The sequence below is a fragment of the Meleagris gallopavo genome, chromosome 31 (genome assembly GCF_905368555.1).
Source record: "Meleagris gallopavo chromosome 31, MGAL_WU_HG_1.1, whole genome shotgun sequence".
Lineage (NCBI taxonomy): Eukaryota > Metazoa > Chordata > Aves > Galliformes > Phasianidae > Meleagris > Meleagris gallopavo.
Window position 1 is genome coordinate 697057 of NC_139434.1, and position 17704 is coordinate 714760.

At 49.4% G+C, this 17704-nt stretch overlaps 2 protein-coding genes across 2 annotated transcripts; both read left to right on the forward strand.

The window, feature by feature from the left end:
- The first annotated feature begins 324 nt into the window (after positions 1 to 324).
- Positions 325 to 4718, forward strand: AQP2 (aquaporin 2). The gene is made up of 4 exons (XM_003206002.5): positions 325 to 766; positions 2700 to 2864; positions 3651 to 3731; positions 4503 to 4718. The coding sequence occupies exons 1-4, from the start codon at positions 401 to 403 to the stop codon at positions 4716 to 4718; spliced, it is 828 nt and encodes a 275-aa protein (XP_003206050.1). The 5' UTR covers positions 325 to 400.
- Positions 4719 to 13163: 8445 nt separating this feature from the next.
- On the forward strand, positions 13164 to 16806 carry AQP5 (aquaporin 5). Its single transcript, XM_003205980.5, has 4 exons — positions 13164 to 13653; positions 14849 to 15013; positions 15408 to 15491; positions 16036 to 16806. Exons 1-4 carry the CDS (start codon positions 13291 to 13293, stop codon positions 16219 to 16221), a joined length of 798 nt encoding a protein of 265 aa, XP_003206028.1. The 5' UTR covers positions 13164 to 13290; the 3' UTR covers positions 16222 to 16806.
- The last annotated feature ends 898 nt before the right edge of the window (positions 16807 to 17704 follow it).

Here is a 17704-nt window from a genome sequence, read left to right on the forward strand (position 1 = left end):
CCTACAGATTCCTCATTCACTTTCTCTTCTCCCCATGGTGCAGGTGATAGGGAGACAGAGCAAGGAGCACTTCCAAAGGCTTGGTAAGAGAACACTGGGAAGAGGAAACAGCATTTCCTGGCATTGCTCAAGGCTGATTTATGGCCTCCCAAGGATGGTGAGCACTGCATTTCCCAGCTTTAATAGTGGGGGCAGGCTCTGAAGTTCCCTCAGCTGGAACACAAATGAAGGAAAGCATCGGGTTTCCCAGGACCACAACCCCACCTCCTTCAGCGGGCAATCCTCCTGCATCCCATACCCTTATATATAGGGCTTGTACCCCCATCATCCTCTCTGAACCCAGCAGTGCTACAACAATTGCCTGAAGTCCCTGCAGGCAGGGCCAGTCTTTGCAGCCTCCATGATGTGGGAGCTCCGCTCTGTAGCCTTCACTCGGGCCGTCCTGGCAGAATTTCTGGCGACCATGGTCTTCATCCTCTTCGGCCTGGGCTCTGCTCTGAACTGGCCCTCAGCTTCTGCCCCGAGCATCCTTCAAATTGCGTTGGCTTTTGGCTTGGCCATCGGCACACTGGTCCAAGGCTTGGGGCACATCAGCGGAGCCCACATCAACCCGGCGGTGACGGTGGCTTGCCTCATCGGCTCCCACGTCTCCTTCCTGCGTGCAGTCTTCTACGTGGTGGCCCAGCTCCTGGGGGCCGTGGCAGGGGCTGCCATCCTGCACGAAATCACCCCAGCCGACTCACGGGAAGGCTTGGCCATCAACAAGGTGAGGCTGCAGCCCATGGCGGGTGTGAGAAGGAGCTGAGAGGTTTGGGATGGGGCTTGGGGAAGGCTGAGGGGTGTGCAGAAGGACTTTGGGATCAGCAAGGACTTTTATTAAACATTGGATTGGCAGGGTCAGGTGTAGCATGGGTTCTCCCAGCAGCAGGGATGAAGACAGGGCTCCAGACTGGCACCTCTGTTTTTAGGGACTGAAAACAGACGTGATCCAGATGGCTGGAGAGACAGCCAGGTAGGAGACAAACGCTCATCTCAGCCTTATCTCAGGCCCTATTGAGGAGGATCTTGATTCTGTGGAGATACAGGTTAGGGAAGGACATGAGTTGGGTGAGGTTGGAAGCGGATGATTCTAAATTTCCTCTCCAACCTCAGCCATTCTATGATTCTGTGACATTGTCTCTCAGCTCCTCTTTTCCCAGTCCCATCCCTTCTACCACTCTTGGTGTGGGCAGGGGAAGCCTTTTCTCCCCTCTCCATTATACTGTGCCACCACCTATAGGGTGTAGCTGTGTTATGAGATTCCACAGCCTGGATTTTTTTGTCTAAGCTCCAGCTTCTCATCAGATAGCACTGTTCATTTTGTCACTGTGGAGAGATAGCCATCCCAGCTCCACCTACTCCACCCCAGTGCCCAGAACACAAAAGTGCTCCAGCAATGCCACCAGGCAAAGACACAGCATTCTGCAACCCACAGCACAAGGATCTCCCTTTACAGATGTGAGGAGAATAAAGAAAATGAGGAAACACCAGGAAGCCACAAAAACTCCCCAATAATATCCCAAATCCCCTTCTCAAACCATGCACATAGTACAAAGAGACTGAAAGAGAAAGTCAGCGTTCACTGTAACTCCCTTCTCCATGGATAGGAGCAGCTGTGCTTCTGCAGAGATGCTCATGCCAGCAGCAGCATCATCCAGAACTGGTGAGGAGGAGGAAGGCAGTGTGTTTTAGGAGTCAGCACGGAGAAATCCTTTCTCTTGCAGAAGTCAGCTGGCACTGCCAGACCCAGCTTCACTGCCGAAGAGATTAAAAGGGTTGAAAAGGAACTGAGGATTAGTCTGAACAAGACTATTTATATTGATAATGGCTGAGGTTTAATAAACCCAACAAAGTTCTAAGACACTTTCAAAATGCTGTTTTAAAACACAAAGCACCTGAAAGAAGAGATTTTTATTTTCTTTTCCCCTGTGGGCTGTTCATCATGCAGCTGCCTGCACAGATCATCCTTCAAAAATTAGGGGAATATCAGAGAGAGAAGAGCGAGATCCCACTCTGGGTTTGGGCAGGAGGACAATTGCTGCAGTGCTGTGTCACTTAGCAAAGCATTCTTGGGATCAGCATTTGGGGGGGCACCCAAAGCAGGGGTGACATGGGGCAAGAAGATGTAGAGATGTGCCAGGATGGGCTGAGGGAAGAGATAGATGTTTCCAGATCCACCCAGATCCAGATTGAAAGCCTTCAAGGAACTGTAAAGTGCCAGAAACCAGAGTTGGAGGAGAGGGTGTGCAACAGGCACAGCTTTGGACCAATAGAATGGTCCGAATATTTTTGTAGTCTAAGCAAGATGGGATTTTTTTTTTCCTTTGCCAAAGTACCTCTTTTTCACATTTTTGAAAAGCAATTCACATTTTTTTTTTTTCCCAAAAAGCATTTTGCATTTCAAACATGAGGCAAGGAGAGAAAAAAAATCTTCTGGGGGAAAGAGAGAGTGGAAAACAATGCCCGAATGAGTGACACAAAAGCATTTCCTTCCATGTCCATCAAACATTACCCACCGAGGCACTTTCCATTTTTCCTGAGAAAATTCTCCTCCTCTTTCAAAAATCTCACCCGTTTCCTCTGCCCTTCTGGGTTTCCTCTCTAAATCTCCAGTCCAGCACTGAATTTTCCCATTCCTGAGATGTCTTCTCCCCTTCCAGCTGCACAACGAGACGACAACGGGGCAGGCGGTGACCGTTGAGCTCTTCCTCACCTTCCAGCTCGTCCTCTGCATCTTTGCTTCCACTGATGAACGCCGGGAGGACAACGTGGGGTCTCCTGCACTGTCCATTGGCCTTTCCGTTGCTGTTGGACATCTCCTTGGGGTGAGTAGAACGGGTTAAAGAGCAATGCTTGGTGGAGTGTCTTTGTGTTTCTGCCCAAAGGTCTGTAACTCGTGGGGGATTTGCAACTGATGCGGTACTCATGGTTTTGAAGTGGGTGCAGCAGGAAAATTCCACCAAAGCCATTGTACAGCCATAGCCTGAGCTGAGCTCTTATTGGTCACAGAAAAATCCATAACCTGCTGTATCTGCTGCTCCTCAAGTCCCAATGAGAGCTCCCACAGATCCATGGGGTCCTCTATCTTGGAGCGAAGATGTTAGCAACTGTGACTCTCAAGACCATGATAAACTGGGAATTATGTAGGATGTATAGCCAGGGAAATCCCTCACAGCTAACTTTTGCAGGGAAAAAAACACATTATCCTCCAACACTCCCAACCTCTTGGGATTAGAACAGCAATGTTTGCATCACATCTTCCATCCTTAATGATATGCAAGCCTGTGTGGCTTGCTGTGGGATTACTTTCCTTCAATCCTCTGTGGCAAGGAGTAGCAATGTGCTCCAGGAACAGGCATGGCAGAAACGAGTTCCCATTGCAGTATACGTCACCCAACTTGCACCATGCAGATCCATCTGCTTGCACCAGAGATGCACAAATAGGACTCAGGTGTGTTGACTCAGGTGGTTGCATTTCTTTTCCTGGAATGGGGTATGCTGGGATGTGAAACACTGGCTTGGAGGATGAATCATGCTAATAACACACCGGGATATATTAAAATGTGGTAAAAGGGCTTAATGTTAGCACTAAGTGTGATGTTTCTCTGCAGATCCGTTACACTGGTTGCTCCATGAACCCAGCCAGATCCTTTGCCCCAGCTGTAATCGTTGGAGACTTCAGTGACCATTGGGTAAGAATTGTGCTCTTGGTGTTGAGTCAGTGGGATGGGCCCCCCAGGTTATCAGTATTATTAGAAAAACAAAAAGCCAACCAGGCCCAGCACCTCAGCACCAGCTCCTGTTTAGAGGAGAGATGTAGAGATTTGCAGAAAGAGGTGGGGCTGCCGGGTGCTTAATTAGCTTATCTAAGCAGGGTGAGTTGCAACAGAAAAAGGGGTGTGGTTTGTTGACCATGACTTAACAAAAGAGGTAAAACCAATGGAGAATGAAGCTCTTCTCACCATCCTGGAGACCTTTCCTGGTTCCGGTTGGATCCAGGCATGCATTTTCCATCAGCTCTTTTAGGGTCACTCCCAGGCATTGCCAGTTCAGCACTGAAGCTGTGGTCGTGCTTAGAGGTGTCCAAGCTGGGAGCCTCTTCCTCTCCATAGGATTGTGTAAATAGGTAGGATGACATCTTCAGAGCAACACAAACAACTACTGTGCTCACAACAGTGCTGTCATAAGTGGAGATCTTACGGCATGCACTCTCAGAGGAGGAAGAGACAGAAGAGAGCGGGCAAGTACATTCAGGCATAACAACAAGGGAACAGACAAGAGGTGGCCAAGTCAACAGAGAGGGCCAGGGCAGATCTGTCTTCTGCATTTTGTTCTTAATAGCAAAACAGGATGAACAGGTCCATAAGATCCCTGTAATGCTCTCAGAGACCCAGGCTCCTCTTCATCCTCCAAGCACGGGCAGGCTTCTACTTACCACATTCTTCTCTTTCCTTTTTCCATAGGTCTTCTGGGTGGGTCCCCTGGTTGGGGCAGCGGCCGCATCCATCATCTACAATTACATTCTCTTCCCACAATCCAAAACCTTCTCAGAGCGGCTCGCCATCTTCAAGGGCATGGAGCCAGAGGAGGACTGGGCAGAACGTGAGGCACGGCGACGGCAGTCAGTGGAGCTGCATTCCCCACAGACCCTGCCAAGGGGGATGTCTGAGAAGGTATAGCCGAGCCAACCCAGGGACAGGAGAGGAGCTGAGCGAACCCCGATGTTCCAAGCAGTTCTTCACCTCTCTCCTCTCTCCGTTTTTATTTTGCTGGGGTCTCATGTTGCCTCATCATGGGGAGATGCGCTGTGATGGCCCAATTTTGCCACCCAGCTTTATGTCTGTAGGTTTTCTAACTTTAGAGGAAAGCACCTTTAAAGCAAAGCCACCAGTGTAGCAGCAGGGATGAGCACATGCTGGAGTCCCACCTTCAAGTCCCCCTTGCAGGAGGCAGCGCGCGGTGGAGCTCGTTGCCCTTCTCGAGGCGCTGCAGAGAGGTGTTATTACAGGTGTTTGCTGGGTGTGGAGGTTGCCACCCGATGCCTCATTGCTTTTGAACTCTACTCACCCTTCTCCCACTTCTTCTCGCTGCCCAGCTGTTTGCACACACTGGGAGCATTGCTCCTTGCCACGCGGATCTCACCACCTGCAAGTTTTGCTGCTGCAAGGAACCCAAGAACATTTATGACCCACAGTGGAATGCAGATGCCCTTTGCTTTTGCAGATTGGAAGAATGCTCTCGGGTCCCCTCTGACCCCACTGGGGAGCTCTTGCAACTGCTCCCTCCCGTGATGTTGAGAAACCTTCTAATTTTCCGCCCCAGATAATCCACAGCTTGGCTGCTCTTGGACCACTGCTGTCCCTCAGCTTCAATGCTTCTTCTTTCTGCCCAGATTTTGCTTTCTTTCCTCCATTCCTATCCCACCCTGATTTGGATGAGTAATACAAGGCATTTCAGATATGAGGTTCTCTGACTCTTGCTTTCATAGATGCACCACACCAATGGCTCTTGACCATCCCATCCTTTCATCAGAACCTGGTTACAGCCACTAGAATAGTCAAAGAATCTGGGTTTGTCTTTGGGACATGCCTTAGCTCTTTTAAGCATTAAATTTAATCTCATTTCTATTACTCAGCCTCAAAGTTATGCACTTCCCGCATGACATCCTCATGCTTCTTTCTGTTGACAATGTCTCCCTTGCATTGCACCGTCGTAGAACATCTCCACCTCATTCGGGATTCTTCTGCTAAGGTTGTTAATGAAAGTATTCAATAAGATGGTCTCCAATTCCAAACCCTACAGAACGTTACTGATTGTTTTCCTTCTCCCACTGTTTTGACTGGAACCACCATCAAATGATGCTCTTCCTCTGTCCGCTGTTCTCTACCTGTACCCATCACCTCCTCCTCTTGTCCCAGTGGGTCTAGTCCTCCACCTTGATTGTTTAGTGACAAAGGAGCACTTGAATGCTATTTCAAAAACAGTTCGTTTTGCTTTTTAAATAAAATCTGTATCTGTTCTTAGACTGAGCAGTGAGAAATGAAATCGTGGAATTATAGAATCCTCGGAGTTGGAAGGGGCCACTGAAGGCCATCCAGTCCAACTCCCTTGCAACCTTCAACTACATCAGGTTGCCCAGGCCCTGGGCATTCATCACTGATCTCCATTCAGACATGGAGCCATTGGCCACCACTCTCAAGATTCGATCCTACAGTCAGTTCTTCATCCATCAAACCAGCCTGCCCATCAAACCCATCTCTTTCCAATTTGGAGAGAAGGATGTTGTGGGGTACGGTAGGCCTCACCGAAGTCCAGATAGATGACATCAGTGTCTCTTCCCTTGTCCATTGTTGCAGTGACACCAACATAAGAGGCCACTAGGTTGGTCAAGCAGGATTTGCCCTTGGTGAAGCCTTGCTAGCTCTCTTGTATCACCTCCCTGTCTTCCATGTTCCTTAGCTAGCTTCCAGGAGAATTTGTTCCAATATGCAGATTTTTGCTTCATGAAGCTCCTGGACTTCTCCTTTCTGGTTGAGGTACATGTAGAAGCCTTTCTTAATCTTGGCATCCCTTGGCTCAGTTCAAGCTGGGCCTTGACCTTTCTGACCCCTTCCCTACACAGCCTAGCAGCTTCCTTATGCTCTTCCCACGATACCTGCCCCTATTTCTACCACCTGTGCATTTCTTCTTGCTCTCCAGTTTGACCAGCAGGGCCCAGTTCAGCCATACCGGTCTCTTGCCTTCCTTTCCTGACTTGCTATACCTGGAGATGGAGAGCTCTTGAGCGCTGAGAAAAGCTTCCTTAAAGATCTGCCAGGTTTCCATTCAATCACGTTTCTATTCAAACAGAGTGTAAAGTCATGTATAAATCACCAATTATTCATTTTAAAAATTATTTTTGCTGCTATTTGAAGGAAAAACAATCTATGTGTTCCAGGAAAACCCAAACACATTTACCCAGAATTTATCCTGCCAATGAGCTTCTATAGACAACACCATACAACTGATTCATGACTTTTTTTTTCTCCAATGTTGAAGTTAATTGCATGTCCTCAGATCCAACCGTTTAATTTATTATGTACCATGACAATGTTTAAGACACATAAACTGCAAAGAGCCCTACAAATGAGTTTTAGAGTCTAGTAACTCACTGTGCTCTTTCAAATAAAGTGCTTTACATTTACTTCTACCCAATGAATTTATATATGTGTCATTATTCGGTTCACATTTCTGGTCACATAATATATATGTGGTCATATATGTATTATGCAGCCCAGCTTCAAGCCAACAGCCTATCGATCTGCAAAAATAACAGTAAAAACATAGCCCCCATCTTCCAACTACCAACCCACCAAATAAGGACCATTCTTCCTTGAGCACCTAACGCTGCTCCCATTCCTGGCCTGGCTGGATTCAGCTCTTGGCATGCAGTGTTAACATGAAACAATCTCACTGAACCAGATTTTCAGATGGCTAAAGCAGCCTGAGTCCTCTCGAGGCAATCAGGCAGGAAATTTTCCCTCTCCATGCATCTATCATTGTCTTCAATGACACTTCCAAAACTTGCACTGTCAGGAAACCAAGCCAGTCATTCCAGACTTACACCAATGCTGTTCAAATTAGAGATCTCAGCCACCCAGAGATCAGAGCTGCCACAGACCAACCAAAACCCTCCCTAAGCTGATAACACTTTTTGTATTAGACCTCAATGGGAATGCTTTGGCCCAGGATTCAAAACAAGCTGTGCATTCCCACCCATGAATTCATTACTCCCCAGAATGAATATCTACAGTGTTCACTGCACCATAAATTAACCCTTATTAGTGTCATCACAGACTTGTGATAAATAACATGACCATGAAATCCAAACATAAATCACTGTACAAAGTGCCTCAGATCTTATTGCTTCCTATGCCCTGCAATCACTTGTGACCACAAACCTTTTCATCCTCTCCTGTTCGTTCCACCTGTACATTGTCATCTTGACCAGGTTTGGGGCAGCCATCCTGCAAAGCCCTATTGGGTCCTCGAGTTGCTGTGAGAATTTAAGGGCATTTTGGACATGCCTCGACCCCTTTCCTTGTTTGCCATATATTCAGCTCAACCCATTTATTTAAGATATCAATGAAGTGCCGGAATACAGTAGGTGTTCAGCAGGAAAATGTGATTTCATGTAGATACCAGTTGGACACCTACATTGCTACCCAGGGGCATAGTGACACTCTGCCCCATGATGATTTTAGGATGAGAGGGAATGGCCTGAAGTTGTGCTAGAGTAGGTGCAGTTCGGATATTAGGAATAATTTATTCTCCAAAAGAGTGGTGATGCATTGGTGCAGGGATGTGGTGAGGTCACTATCCCTAGAGGTGTTCAAGAGCTATGAGATGTGGCACTTAGGCACATGGTCAGTGGGCATGGTAGGATGGGCTGGGGTTGGACTGAATGGTTTGGGAGGCCTTTTCCAACCATCATGATTCTATGATTCTACAAAACCTCTGGCCCGAAGAAGTGGCTGGCAATAGTGGGGGTCCATAGGGAAATTCAAGTCCCCAGCTAATTCCTACAGCTCCAGAGGGGTCTGTCTCCCAAGACTCTGCCAATGAATCTGGGTATGAGACCAGAGGCTCTGCTTCAAATTTCAGCATGGTTTTCCAGGAACATGAGGAATCTGAAGGTAATCAGGCATTTATCCAGGGACTACTCAATGCAAGTCTTCAGCTCCAACAGCACATGATCATGAGTCTCTTTAAGTCCCAATCAGTGTAAATTATCTGTAACTTCTTAGGGTGAGAAATTTCTCAGTGCCTCCCACCTGGGCCTCAGAGGCAGAACGGGGTAAAAAGAATTGTTTTCTAGTTCACCAGCTAACAGCATATTGTCACCAACATTTTGCTTGGCAAAGTCCTAAGCTCTTGGAGCCAGGATGCAAGAATTTCAGCTTTTAAGAGATTCCTGACTGTGCTTTATTATGTTACCTGCTGCATCCTACTTGCTTTGGAGGCTGGTCATGTTTTCCAGGTCCCTTCTACCCTGATGCAGCTCAGGCTCCTTGCAACCCTACAAAGAGACTATGTGGGCAAAGATGAGACTTCCATGGCAAATACATTTCAAAAGGAAAACCATCTCACAAATGCAGGTCTGTCTAAATCCCAGTGAGTGGCCACTGGCCTAAGAATGCAAAGTATTTACCTAGATGAGCAGAAATGCAGCCTCCCAATGTCACAGATGCAGGTGGCTTCACTGGAAAGGGCTAGACCTGAAAATCAGGACACCAGGGTTTCAGGCCCAGCTTTCATCCTGATCTGCAGAGATCTCTTTTCTAATCAGGCTTTGCTTTCCCTACTACACGTGATTGTCCCCATGTGTCAACTTAATGATTATTATGATGCAAATTAATTATTAAGGATGCTGGCATTTCCATTGCAGACCAGCCCCAAAGCGTTTGCATCCACTTACTTGGATGCCTTAGAGACTGCCAAGTAATTTCTAAGCAAGGAGCAGAGCAATGCTGTTAATTGTGTTAAGCATTAACGCTATTCAGCATTTTGATGGCATCAGCCCTACTTACACACGAGGTCTGGGTTACAAGGTCTGTGACCAGCAAGGGCTGGAGGGCAACTTTGCGACCATCTTTGCAAGCCAAAGTGGCATCTGCTGCATGGTGGGATGGCAGCAAGAGAGATGAGGACATCTCAAGAGTAAATCTGGCCCACAAAGTGCTGTAGCCCATCCCTTCTGCCTGTCCCAAAATCAAAACCCAGAACTGAGTGCTGCTCAACCAACCCCAAAGCTGCCAAGGTTGGACACATCCACAGCAAAGGCCATAGCCAGTTTTGGGTGTGGGTTGGTGGAGCTCAAGGGCTTTTTGCTCCAAAGCACCAGATCAGGTTGCTGGGGGAAACCAAAGCCTCCAGGGCAGGGGAAGGTGGAAATGTCACCTGCCTCAAGCCAGAAGAATAATCCCTTGACTTTAAAGCAAGCACGGGCAGATTGTGAGGTAGATTAGAGAAATCCTTGAAAGCCTCATCTGAACCTGCCTGCACAGAGACACCACGGTGCAATGAGGCTTTGCCCCAACCCCATCGCAGAAAGCAGCAGCCTCAGGAATAGGTTGAAAAGCGAAAAGTTTGCTTGCTCTGCTTTGAATTCCCCACCTGGGTTATTTCATACCTTGCTGCAATATCCCAGAGCTGAGCCAGCAAGAAACAGCCTTTCTTTAAAAACAAACCAAAGCAAACTTTCTCCTCCAGCCATCTAATCCCAACTAATCACAGATTCCAGCAAAAGGAGTTGGCTGCTGTTGCAGCTTGCTTGTATTCCTGTGCCAGCTGGAAGGTCCTTGGTCAAAGTATGGAGCCAGGTGAGAGGGCAAGCCAAAAACTCGGCTAGTCTGGATCTCAGCAGCACTTACAGCCCAAACTCAACCCCATGCAAGCTGGTCTGTTGGGCTTTGAGGTCTGACACAGAGCTGAACCCGTCAGAAATTGGGGCTGCTGTGGAAAAGACAAATTAATAGAAGCATGGTGCAGGTCCAGAAATGCAACCAGCAACCCAGGGACGACAGGGGCTGGCACACGTATCCAGTAATGACACACACACCTCCGTGGGTGAGGCAGAGCTGCAGGGCCCCGGGCAAGGATGAGGCATGGCTGCCTTCCTCCCGTTCAGGCAACGCAAGCAGTGGGTTCAGGTCCCTGTCTGCCTCCTGCACGCTGTCCCCAAGGTGCCACCAAGCCAGGTGGCCCTGCAATGCAGTGGGATAAGTTGGTTGTGCTTTGTTTGCTTGCATATGCCAACGAGGAGTAGAGTGGTTCAAGCCATTCTCCTCGTGATGGCAAAGCCTCCACGTCTCCTTACCTCCTAAATCCACTGGGAGAAGTGAGGTATGCATGGCCCTGGCACGTGGGAGTTCATCTGTCAGCAGGGCCCTGTGCAACGCCTGCTTGCCCAATTCAATTACATTTGACACATCCAAGACACTTTCAGCTCACTCAGGTTCTTTGGAGGGCATATAGAAGAGAAGAGGAAGGAAGCCTTCCCAACACCTCGTGGTCAGACATCAGAGAAGCCGAGCAGGAACACCATGACAGAGTAACAAAAATCATAAAGCCATGACAACCCTGGAAAGTCTTCAAACAACCACGGGAAAACCATTTTGCAAGGTCTATAGTTTGAGAAACATCCTGCATCTCTCTCTCATAAGATTTTCCCCATCATTTTCATCATGATTTCATTACATCCCCTGCTCTGGTGGGAGGACTTTCTTACTTTTGGAGGTTCTTATCCACAATCTGGGAGAGTGAGTTCAAGCTCAATGCTGCCAGTGTTGAGCTGAAGCTGCTCTGTCCCCCGAAATCACCAGCCTATATCAATACACATGGCAAAACTCGGCCACCACACAGGCAGAGCCGTGTTATGAAAAGGGTGGGAGGATGAGAGCAAGGTGCATCCAATCCAGGAGGAACCACAGGAAGATGGAAGGGAAGTGGTGAGCAATTACTCCAACTGGAATCCGGCCAGGGTATCTTGAAAAACCAGCTTGCAAAACTTTCACCAAAACACGCCAACGGACCAGGTGCTTCTAGGATAACAGAGCTGTTTTTTCACCCGACCAGAACCCCAGGACCAGCAGAACCGGGAGGAAATGATGAGGAGGAATTGTGCTGTAAGGAGTGCTGGATCTGTGTGCTGAGCTCAGGACTCTGGGCCCAGCTGGAGGAAGAGGGTTCCTTTATTTTTTGGCTCTGAAGAAGGGAATCCCTCCTGGCTTTGACCCCAAACGGAACGGCTACGTGCAAATCTGACTGCACCCAGCAGAAGGCAGCAGTGAATGCAATTTTTCAGCACTTTTTAAATTCAAAGAGGGATTTGAAATGCTTTTTACCAAAAGTGCACGTGGAGCTTTGCCTGCTGTGTGCTGGAGGGTGGCTACTTCTGCAGAAGTGCACTGCAGCCTTGGATATTCCCTGCATGGAGAGATCAGTTTGCCTGAGAAAAGCGAGATGCAATCAATCAGCTGTGCTGGAGAACAGCAAGGTGAGCAGAGGAGAGCACCCAAACCCATTTGGAACAATTGTAAATCCTGGCACACAACTACAAACGGATCAAGAAGTCGTTGTGAAGTGTCACCGGAGCCATTTTCTGCCTCCAAACCTCAGCCCCCAGCAGCTCCCTGCCAGCCAAGGATTTCCAGCCAGATGGATTTGGAATGGAGTCCAGTGCCGTGCGAAATGAGAAGAGACATGTAAATGTGGCTTGTGTCCATGCAATGCCTGTAGCTTTGTGCTGGCATTCCCATGAGTAAAATAATTGACTTTGTTGAGCAAGAGCTTGGAAAGCAAAAAGAAAAGAAAGGACCTGAGATGACGGGGTAGGATGCACCCTCCCTGGTATTGGCACGGAGCACCACCGACTGCCAACGCTGGTGAAACCCACACCCGATGCTTATCGGTCTCTGGAAGGAGCAGCAGAGTAGAAAGGCAGCAAAGGGGCTCAGAGAGTGAAATCAGCCTCCTGTTCTTGGGCCACACCATCTCCTCCAGCCCCCGTGTGGGCACCTCGGGGAAGCTCCTGTTTGACAGTGTCCCCCAAGCCCTGCCCTTGGGGTGATCACAAAACACTTGCTTTCTGACTCTGAGCTATCTTGACAGCCCGGGAGCAGCTCCAGGTGCTTAACTTTGTTTAACATTTCGTTTCTTATCTAAATCCAATGCACTTGGCCAAGCGTGGGAGCACAGCCCTGGGACAGCTCCTCCAGCCCAACAACAGCAATGGGAGTTTTCAAGCAAAGCTGCAGTGTTCTTTGCTCCACGAGCACATAGAGGAAGGGAATAACAGCTACACCTCAGCTAACAAAACACTCGGCACCTGACAAGAGGTAGTAAAAGGGAAAAGCAGAGGAGGGAGCGCGGCATCGTTATGCAACCGTGTTATCTAACGACCACGGAGACACCCTATAGGGGCTCTTTGTTTGCAGAGGGAAGAAGAAAGAAATACCACCAATATCTGAGTCATTGGTTCACCAAGAGGCTCCGAAGTTATTTTCAGATGGAAACTTTTCCAGTTTCACATGATAATTTGGGAGGACTGGCTAACTCCTCGGCTCCACCCACCGCCTTGTAACACAGCTCCCTGCTGCTGTTGCATATATAGATAGGTATGGCCCTACAACTCGGTGCAGACAGAAGAGCCTGGAGACAGAGGAAACCTAAACTTTCTTCCTTCCCAGCTGCCCTCCCCCCACTCCCGCCATGAAGAGGGAAATATTAACTTTGGCCTTCGCTCGAGCCGTCTTCGTCGAGTTCATCTCCACTCTCATCTTCGTCTTCATCGGCCTCGGCTCGGCACTGAAGTGGCCATCTGCACTCCCCAGCATCCTGCAGATCTCGCTGGCCTTTGGCCTGGCCATTGGCACACTGGTGCAGGCTTTTGGCCACATCAGTGGTGCCCACATCAACCCCGCTGTGACCATCGCCTTCTTCGTTGGGAATCAGATCTCCTTCCTCCGGACGCTCTTCTATGTGATTGCTCAGCTGGTCGGGGCCATCGCTGGGGCTGGCATCCTCTACGGTGTGACACCAGCCAATACCCGTGGCAACCTGGCCATCAATTCGGTAAGTCTCCGACTTGGAGATGATCCACTTGAATGCTTACCTTACGTGCAAGCTTTGCTTCTCTGGCACCAGTGCCGACCTGGAGAGCCAAATCCTTGAGGATGGTTGGTCTTGGCGTGTTGTCCCATATGCAGAGGGGACGGGAATGAGATTGGAGTAAATGCCGATGTAGCCAGAGAGCACTGACAGATTTATTGTGTGGTGTGATGGATGGTGTGGTTTTTTTTCCCTTAATGAGCGCTTCCTTTATCCTAAGGGCCCCAGTGAGTCACCAGCACCATTGAGCTGTTCTTGACTGCATCCTCTCCACCTGGAGATTAGTGTCAGGAAAGGAGCTGCGCCAGGAGACGGAGGGGGGCAGGGAGCAGAGCCCAGCCAAACCAGTGCAGGCAGCGGGAGCTCAGCAGGACCACGGGGAGCTGGGAATGGGAGTGAATGGAGAGGATCTGTGAAGAGCTGGTGAATGTGCAATGAGGAGCAATGCATGGGAGGGCACGGAGGGGCTGTGAGGGGCAGGGACTTCTCCTGGCAGAGGAGGGGATGTGGTGAGACCCTGCAAGAGCAGCAAAGGCAGACAGTGTGTCCCAAACCCTGGGGGCAGTGCTGGGAAACAGCTGAAATGGGAGCAGTAGGATTACTGCTCTGCCTGATCCCAGTTCAGACCCCTCAGAGTACTACAGACACTGTGCAGAAGGTTGGATCGCTGGGATGAGGTGCCACAGTGCATCCTGCTGCCATGCAATACGTGTCCCAAATTGGTAACCTTGAGGTAAAAGAAAAGAAAAAAGGGGGGAAAAAAAAAGCAAAGAAAATAGAACAAGCTCAGATCGCCTGGCTTTTTCCATGCCTGACGAGGTTGAGTCCACCTCGCAGCAAACAGCCCTCATGTATTATCCCTGACATCCCCTGTTCTTCTGGCAGTGAGAGACCTTCATCTCAGCCCCCTGCACCCGCTGCAGTGGTTGCTCCCCCACCTCTTGGGGAGTTCCTCCACAAAGTGGATGGGGGATGAATCAGGTTAACATGGCTTGCAGCGAGCAAGACGGGGAGAGAAATGCAGGGAAAAAGTGGATTAAGCATGCAGGTGGGAAAACATCAAGTCCTGAGGGAGCAGACTCAAATCCACCATAAAGGGAGCTGAGAGCACTCCCAGCCTGGCTGATGGTTAATTATTTTCATTCTCAATGGCTCACAGCTCAACAACAACACAACCCCTGGCCAGGCAGTCGTGGTGGAGATGATTCTCACCTTCCAGCTGGCTGCTTGCATCTTCGCATCCACGGATAACAGGAGGAATGGCAACGTGGGCTCCCCAGCACTGTCTATTGGCCTTTCTGTCGCTGTGGGCCATTTGGTGGGGGTGAGTGTCCAGGGAGGGCGATGGGGCTGGCATTTCTCTACAGTGGGACTCCCCAAAATAGTCTCGTGCAGACAGCCCCGGAGGGATTTGCATTAAACAGACCTCATAGGCTCCTTCTCCATACCATGGGGATCCCCAAATCTCTGCAACAGAAATAGCATCGAGGGCCGTTTTGGAATTGGGTTAGAAGGGTTCTTAAAGATCACAGAACCATAGGATGGTTGGGTTGAAAAGGTCCTTAAAGATCACAGAACCATGGAACTGTAGAGTGGTTGGTTTGGAAGAGATCTTAAATCTCATCTAGTTCCAAGTCCCTACTGCAGGTAGGGTAAAGTCGCTCATATTTGTTAAGTGACACAGCATCCTGACCCCCATCTCCTTTCCTCACCGACAGATCTACTTCACTGGCTGCTCCATGAACCCAGCACGGTCCTTTGGGCCTGCAGTCATCGTGAGGAAGTTCAGCTCCACGCACTGGGTGAGCCTCAGCTGCATTCTGGGGTGGGCAGGGTGAGGATCCTCCGGAACCAGGCATGAGTGACAAAGGGACCGGGCAGTAATTCCTATGGGAATATGGGACTGGGAGTTTCAAAGCTGATTCTGGAGCTGAAAGAATAAACAGAGGGAGGTTGTTCATCCCAAACACAGAGTGGAGAGAGGAGGTCAACCCCTGGGACAGAACAGGAATACAAGGATAACCCTTGGTGCAATGAAAAACATCACATAGGACATCACATGAGGTCAGCACAGCACACAGAAAAGCCCTGCTCAGGCTTTCCCCTCACCCAGCACTGCCTGCAGGCTCACCATCATCCTTCCAGAACATCACATCGTTGCCCTCAAGGAGCTTGATGTCTTCAGTTGAGGGGACTTCAACATAAGTCCACTGGAAGGGGTATTTGCACCTCTCCCGGGGACAGGATATGTGGAGTAGTAGTGGATGCTGCGTGATGGCTGCATCTGGTTGTGTGGTGTGCTAGCCTCCAAGACCCACTCTCACTCTCTCCTCTGTTGCTTTCTAGGTGTTCTGGGTTGGGCCCATCCTTGGGGCTTGCCTGGCTGCTCTGCTGTACTTCTACATCCTCGTCCCCTACTGCATGAACATGTCAGACAGGGTGGCCATCGTCAAGGGCACCTACGAGTCAGAGGAGGAATGGGAAGAACAGAGAGAGGAGAGGAAGAAATCCATGGAGTTGACCCCACCATAGGAGCTAACGGAAAAACGAAGCAGTATTGGAGGAGGAAACTCCACACATGGGCTCATGTGTGCACATGAACACATCCAGCTACAGCAGACTCTTAAGCAAAAGCCTTCTAACTCAAAGGCCATCCGTGACTAAGAAGGAACGGAGCATTGCAGTGTGTATATAACCCCTCTACATGAGCATGAGCACTAGTAGCTCTCCCAGCTTTACTGCAGCCAACTGAGCCCAGCAAAGGAGGTTGCCCAGAGCAGCCCTCCGTGGTGATCCCACACCCAACAGCTGCATCCCTTCAAGCCCTTCAAGCTGTGAGATCTGCACAAGCCAGGGATGCCTGAGACCACGCATTTGGCACACGCAGGATCTCACCCCGCCTTTGGTGACCCAGGAGATGGAAGCACAGTGCAGACACCAGCAAGAGAGGAACGACCACTTTGGGCAGGTGGGCACAGCAAGTCCCCCCTAGTTCTCTCCCCACCTATGCTGCTCATCAATGCTCTTTCTCGCGTTAGTTGGTGCTGGTGCATCCTGTTTATTTGTTGCTGCAGAAAGAATGCGATTATTATTATATATATGTATTTTTTGATTTTGTGTGAGTTCTTTGTAATTTCATCTATTATTTATTGTGAATAAAGGAAATTCAAATCAAACTATGGGTGCAAGCACACTCAGATATCAAATTTTAGGAACAAAAATGGACTAAACCAGATGCAAACCATCCCAATGAGTGGCACTTGATCCCAAGCCCTGGGGCACCCAATGGCTGAGGCCACATAGGCCATAGGGGAAGCAGAACACCAAGGGTTGCCTTCCCCTGAGGGCATCTCCCAAAGATTGGAGCTGAAACAGAGATTGACTGGAGAGGTAACATCTTCAGATCATGCTAGAAGAAAGTCAGCCCTGGGCAGGACCCAAAGGGGGATTTGGCAATGCAGATGTCTTGGACACATGAAGCAGAGAGCCCATCCCAAGGTCTGGTTTGATCATAGTCTTAGAATCATAGAATTGTTAAGGTTGGAAAAGACCTCTAGATCAACTAACCCAGCTATCCACCTACCACCAGTATTGCCCACTAAGCCAGTTCTTAGGTACGTGCTCCTTAGTACCACATCTCCACCCTCATCTTGCTGTGGGTAAAGGAGGGCGATGAGCAGGGTATAAAGGCATCAATCCTGAGAATGGAGGAACAGGCACCAGTGTGGGGTGAGAACAGGACTGTGCCCAGCTCTGGGCATCCTGAAGCCCTTCTGGAGGAGGGTGCAGCTGGGAGGAGCCCCGAGCACTGCTCCTTCCCTGCTTTGACTCAGGCATGGCATTCTGCCATTCCAGTTCTCCCACACGGCTCCACGGGTGCCCTGAAAAACTGACCTGCACCACTCCCCAGCCCCCTCGCCACTGCCAAACACACCCCTTCACCCTGACCTTCACCAGGGCCCTGCTCTTCCAGTTCTGCCACAACCTTCTGCCAAAGCATCTCAGTTCATCTATC

Bases quoted from the DNA above. Each gene is read 5' to 3' on its own strand.
- AQP2 (XM_003206002.5), top strand. From the start codon at position 401: ATGATGTGGGAGCTCCGCTCTGTAGCCTTCACTCGGGCCGTCCTGGCA. The intron at 767-2,699 runs GTGAGGCTGCAG...CTCCCCTTCCAG, and splicing joins AAGGCTTGGCCATCAACAAG to CTGCACAACGAGACGACAAC. The intron at 3,732-4,502 runs GTAAGAATTGTG...CTTTTTCCATAG, and splicing joins GAGACTTCAGTGACCATTGG to GTCTTCTGGGTGGGTCCCCT.
- AQP5 (XM_003205980.5), top strand. From the start codon at position 13,291: ATGAAGAGGGAAATATTAACTTTGGCCTTCGCTCGAGCCGTCTTCGTC. The intron at 13,654-14,848 runs GTAAGTCTCCGA...AATGGCTCACAG, and splicing joins GCAACCTGGCCATCAATTCG to CTCAACAACAACACAACCCC. The intron at 15,014-15,407 runs GTGAGTGTCCAG...CCTCACCGACAG, and splicing joins CTGTGGGCCATTTGGTGGGG to ATCTACTTCACTGGCTGCTC.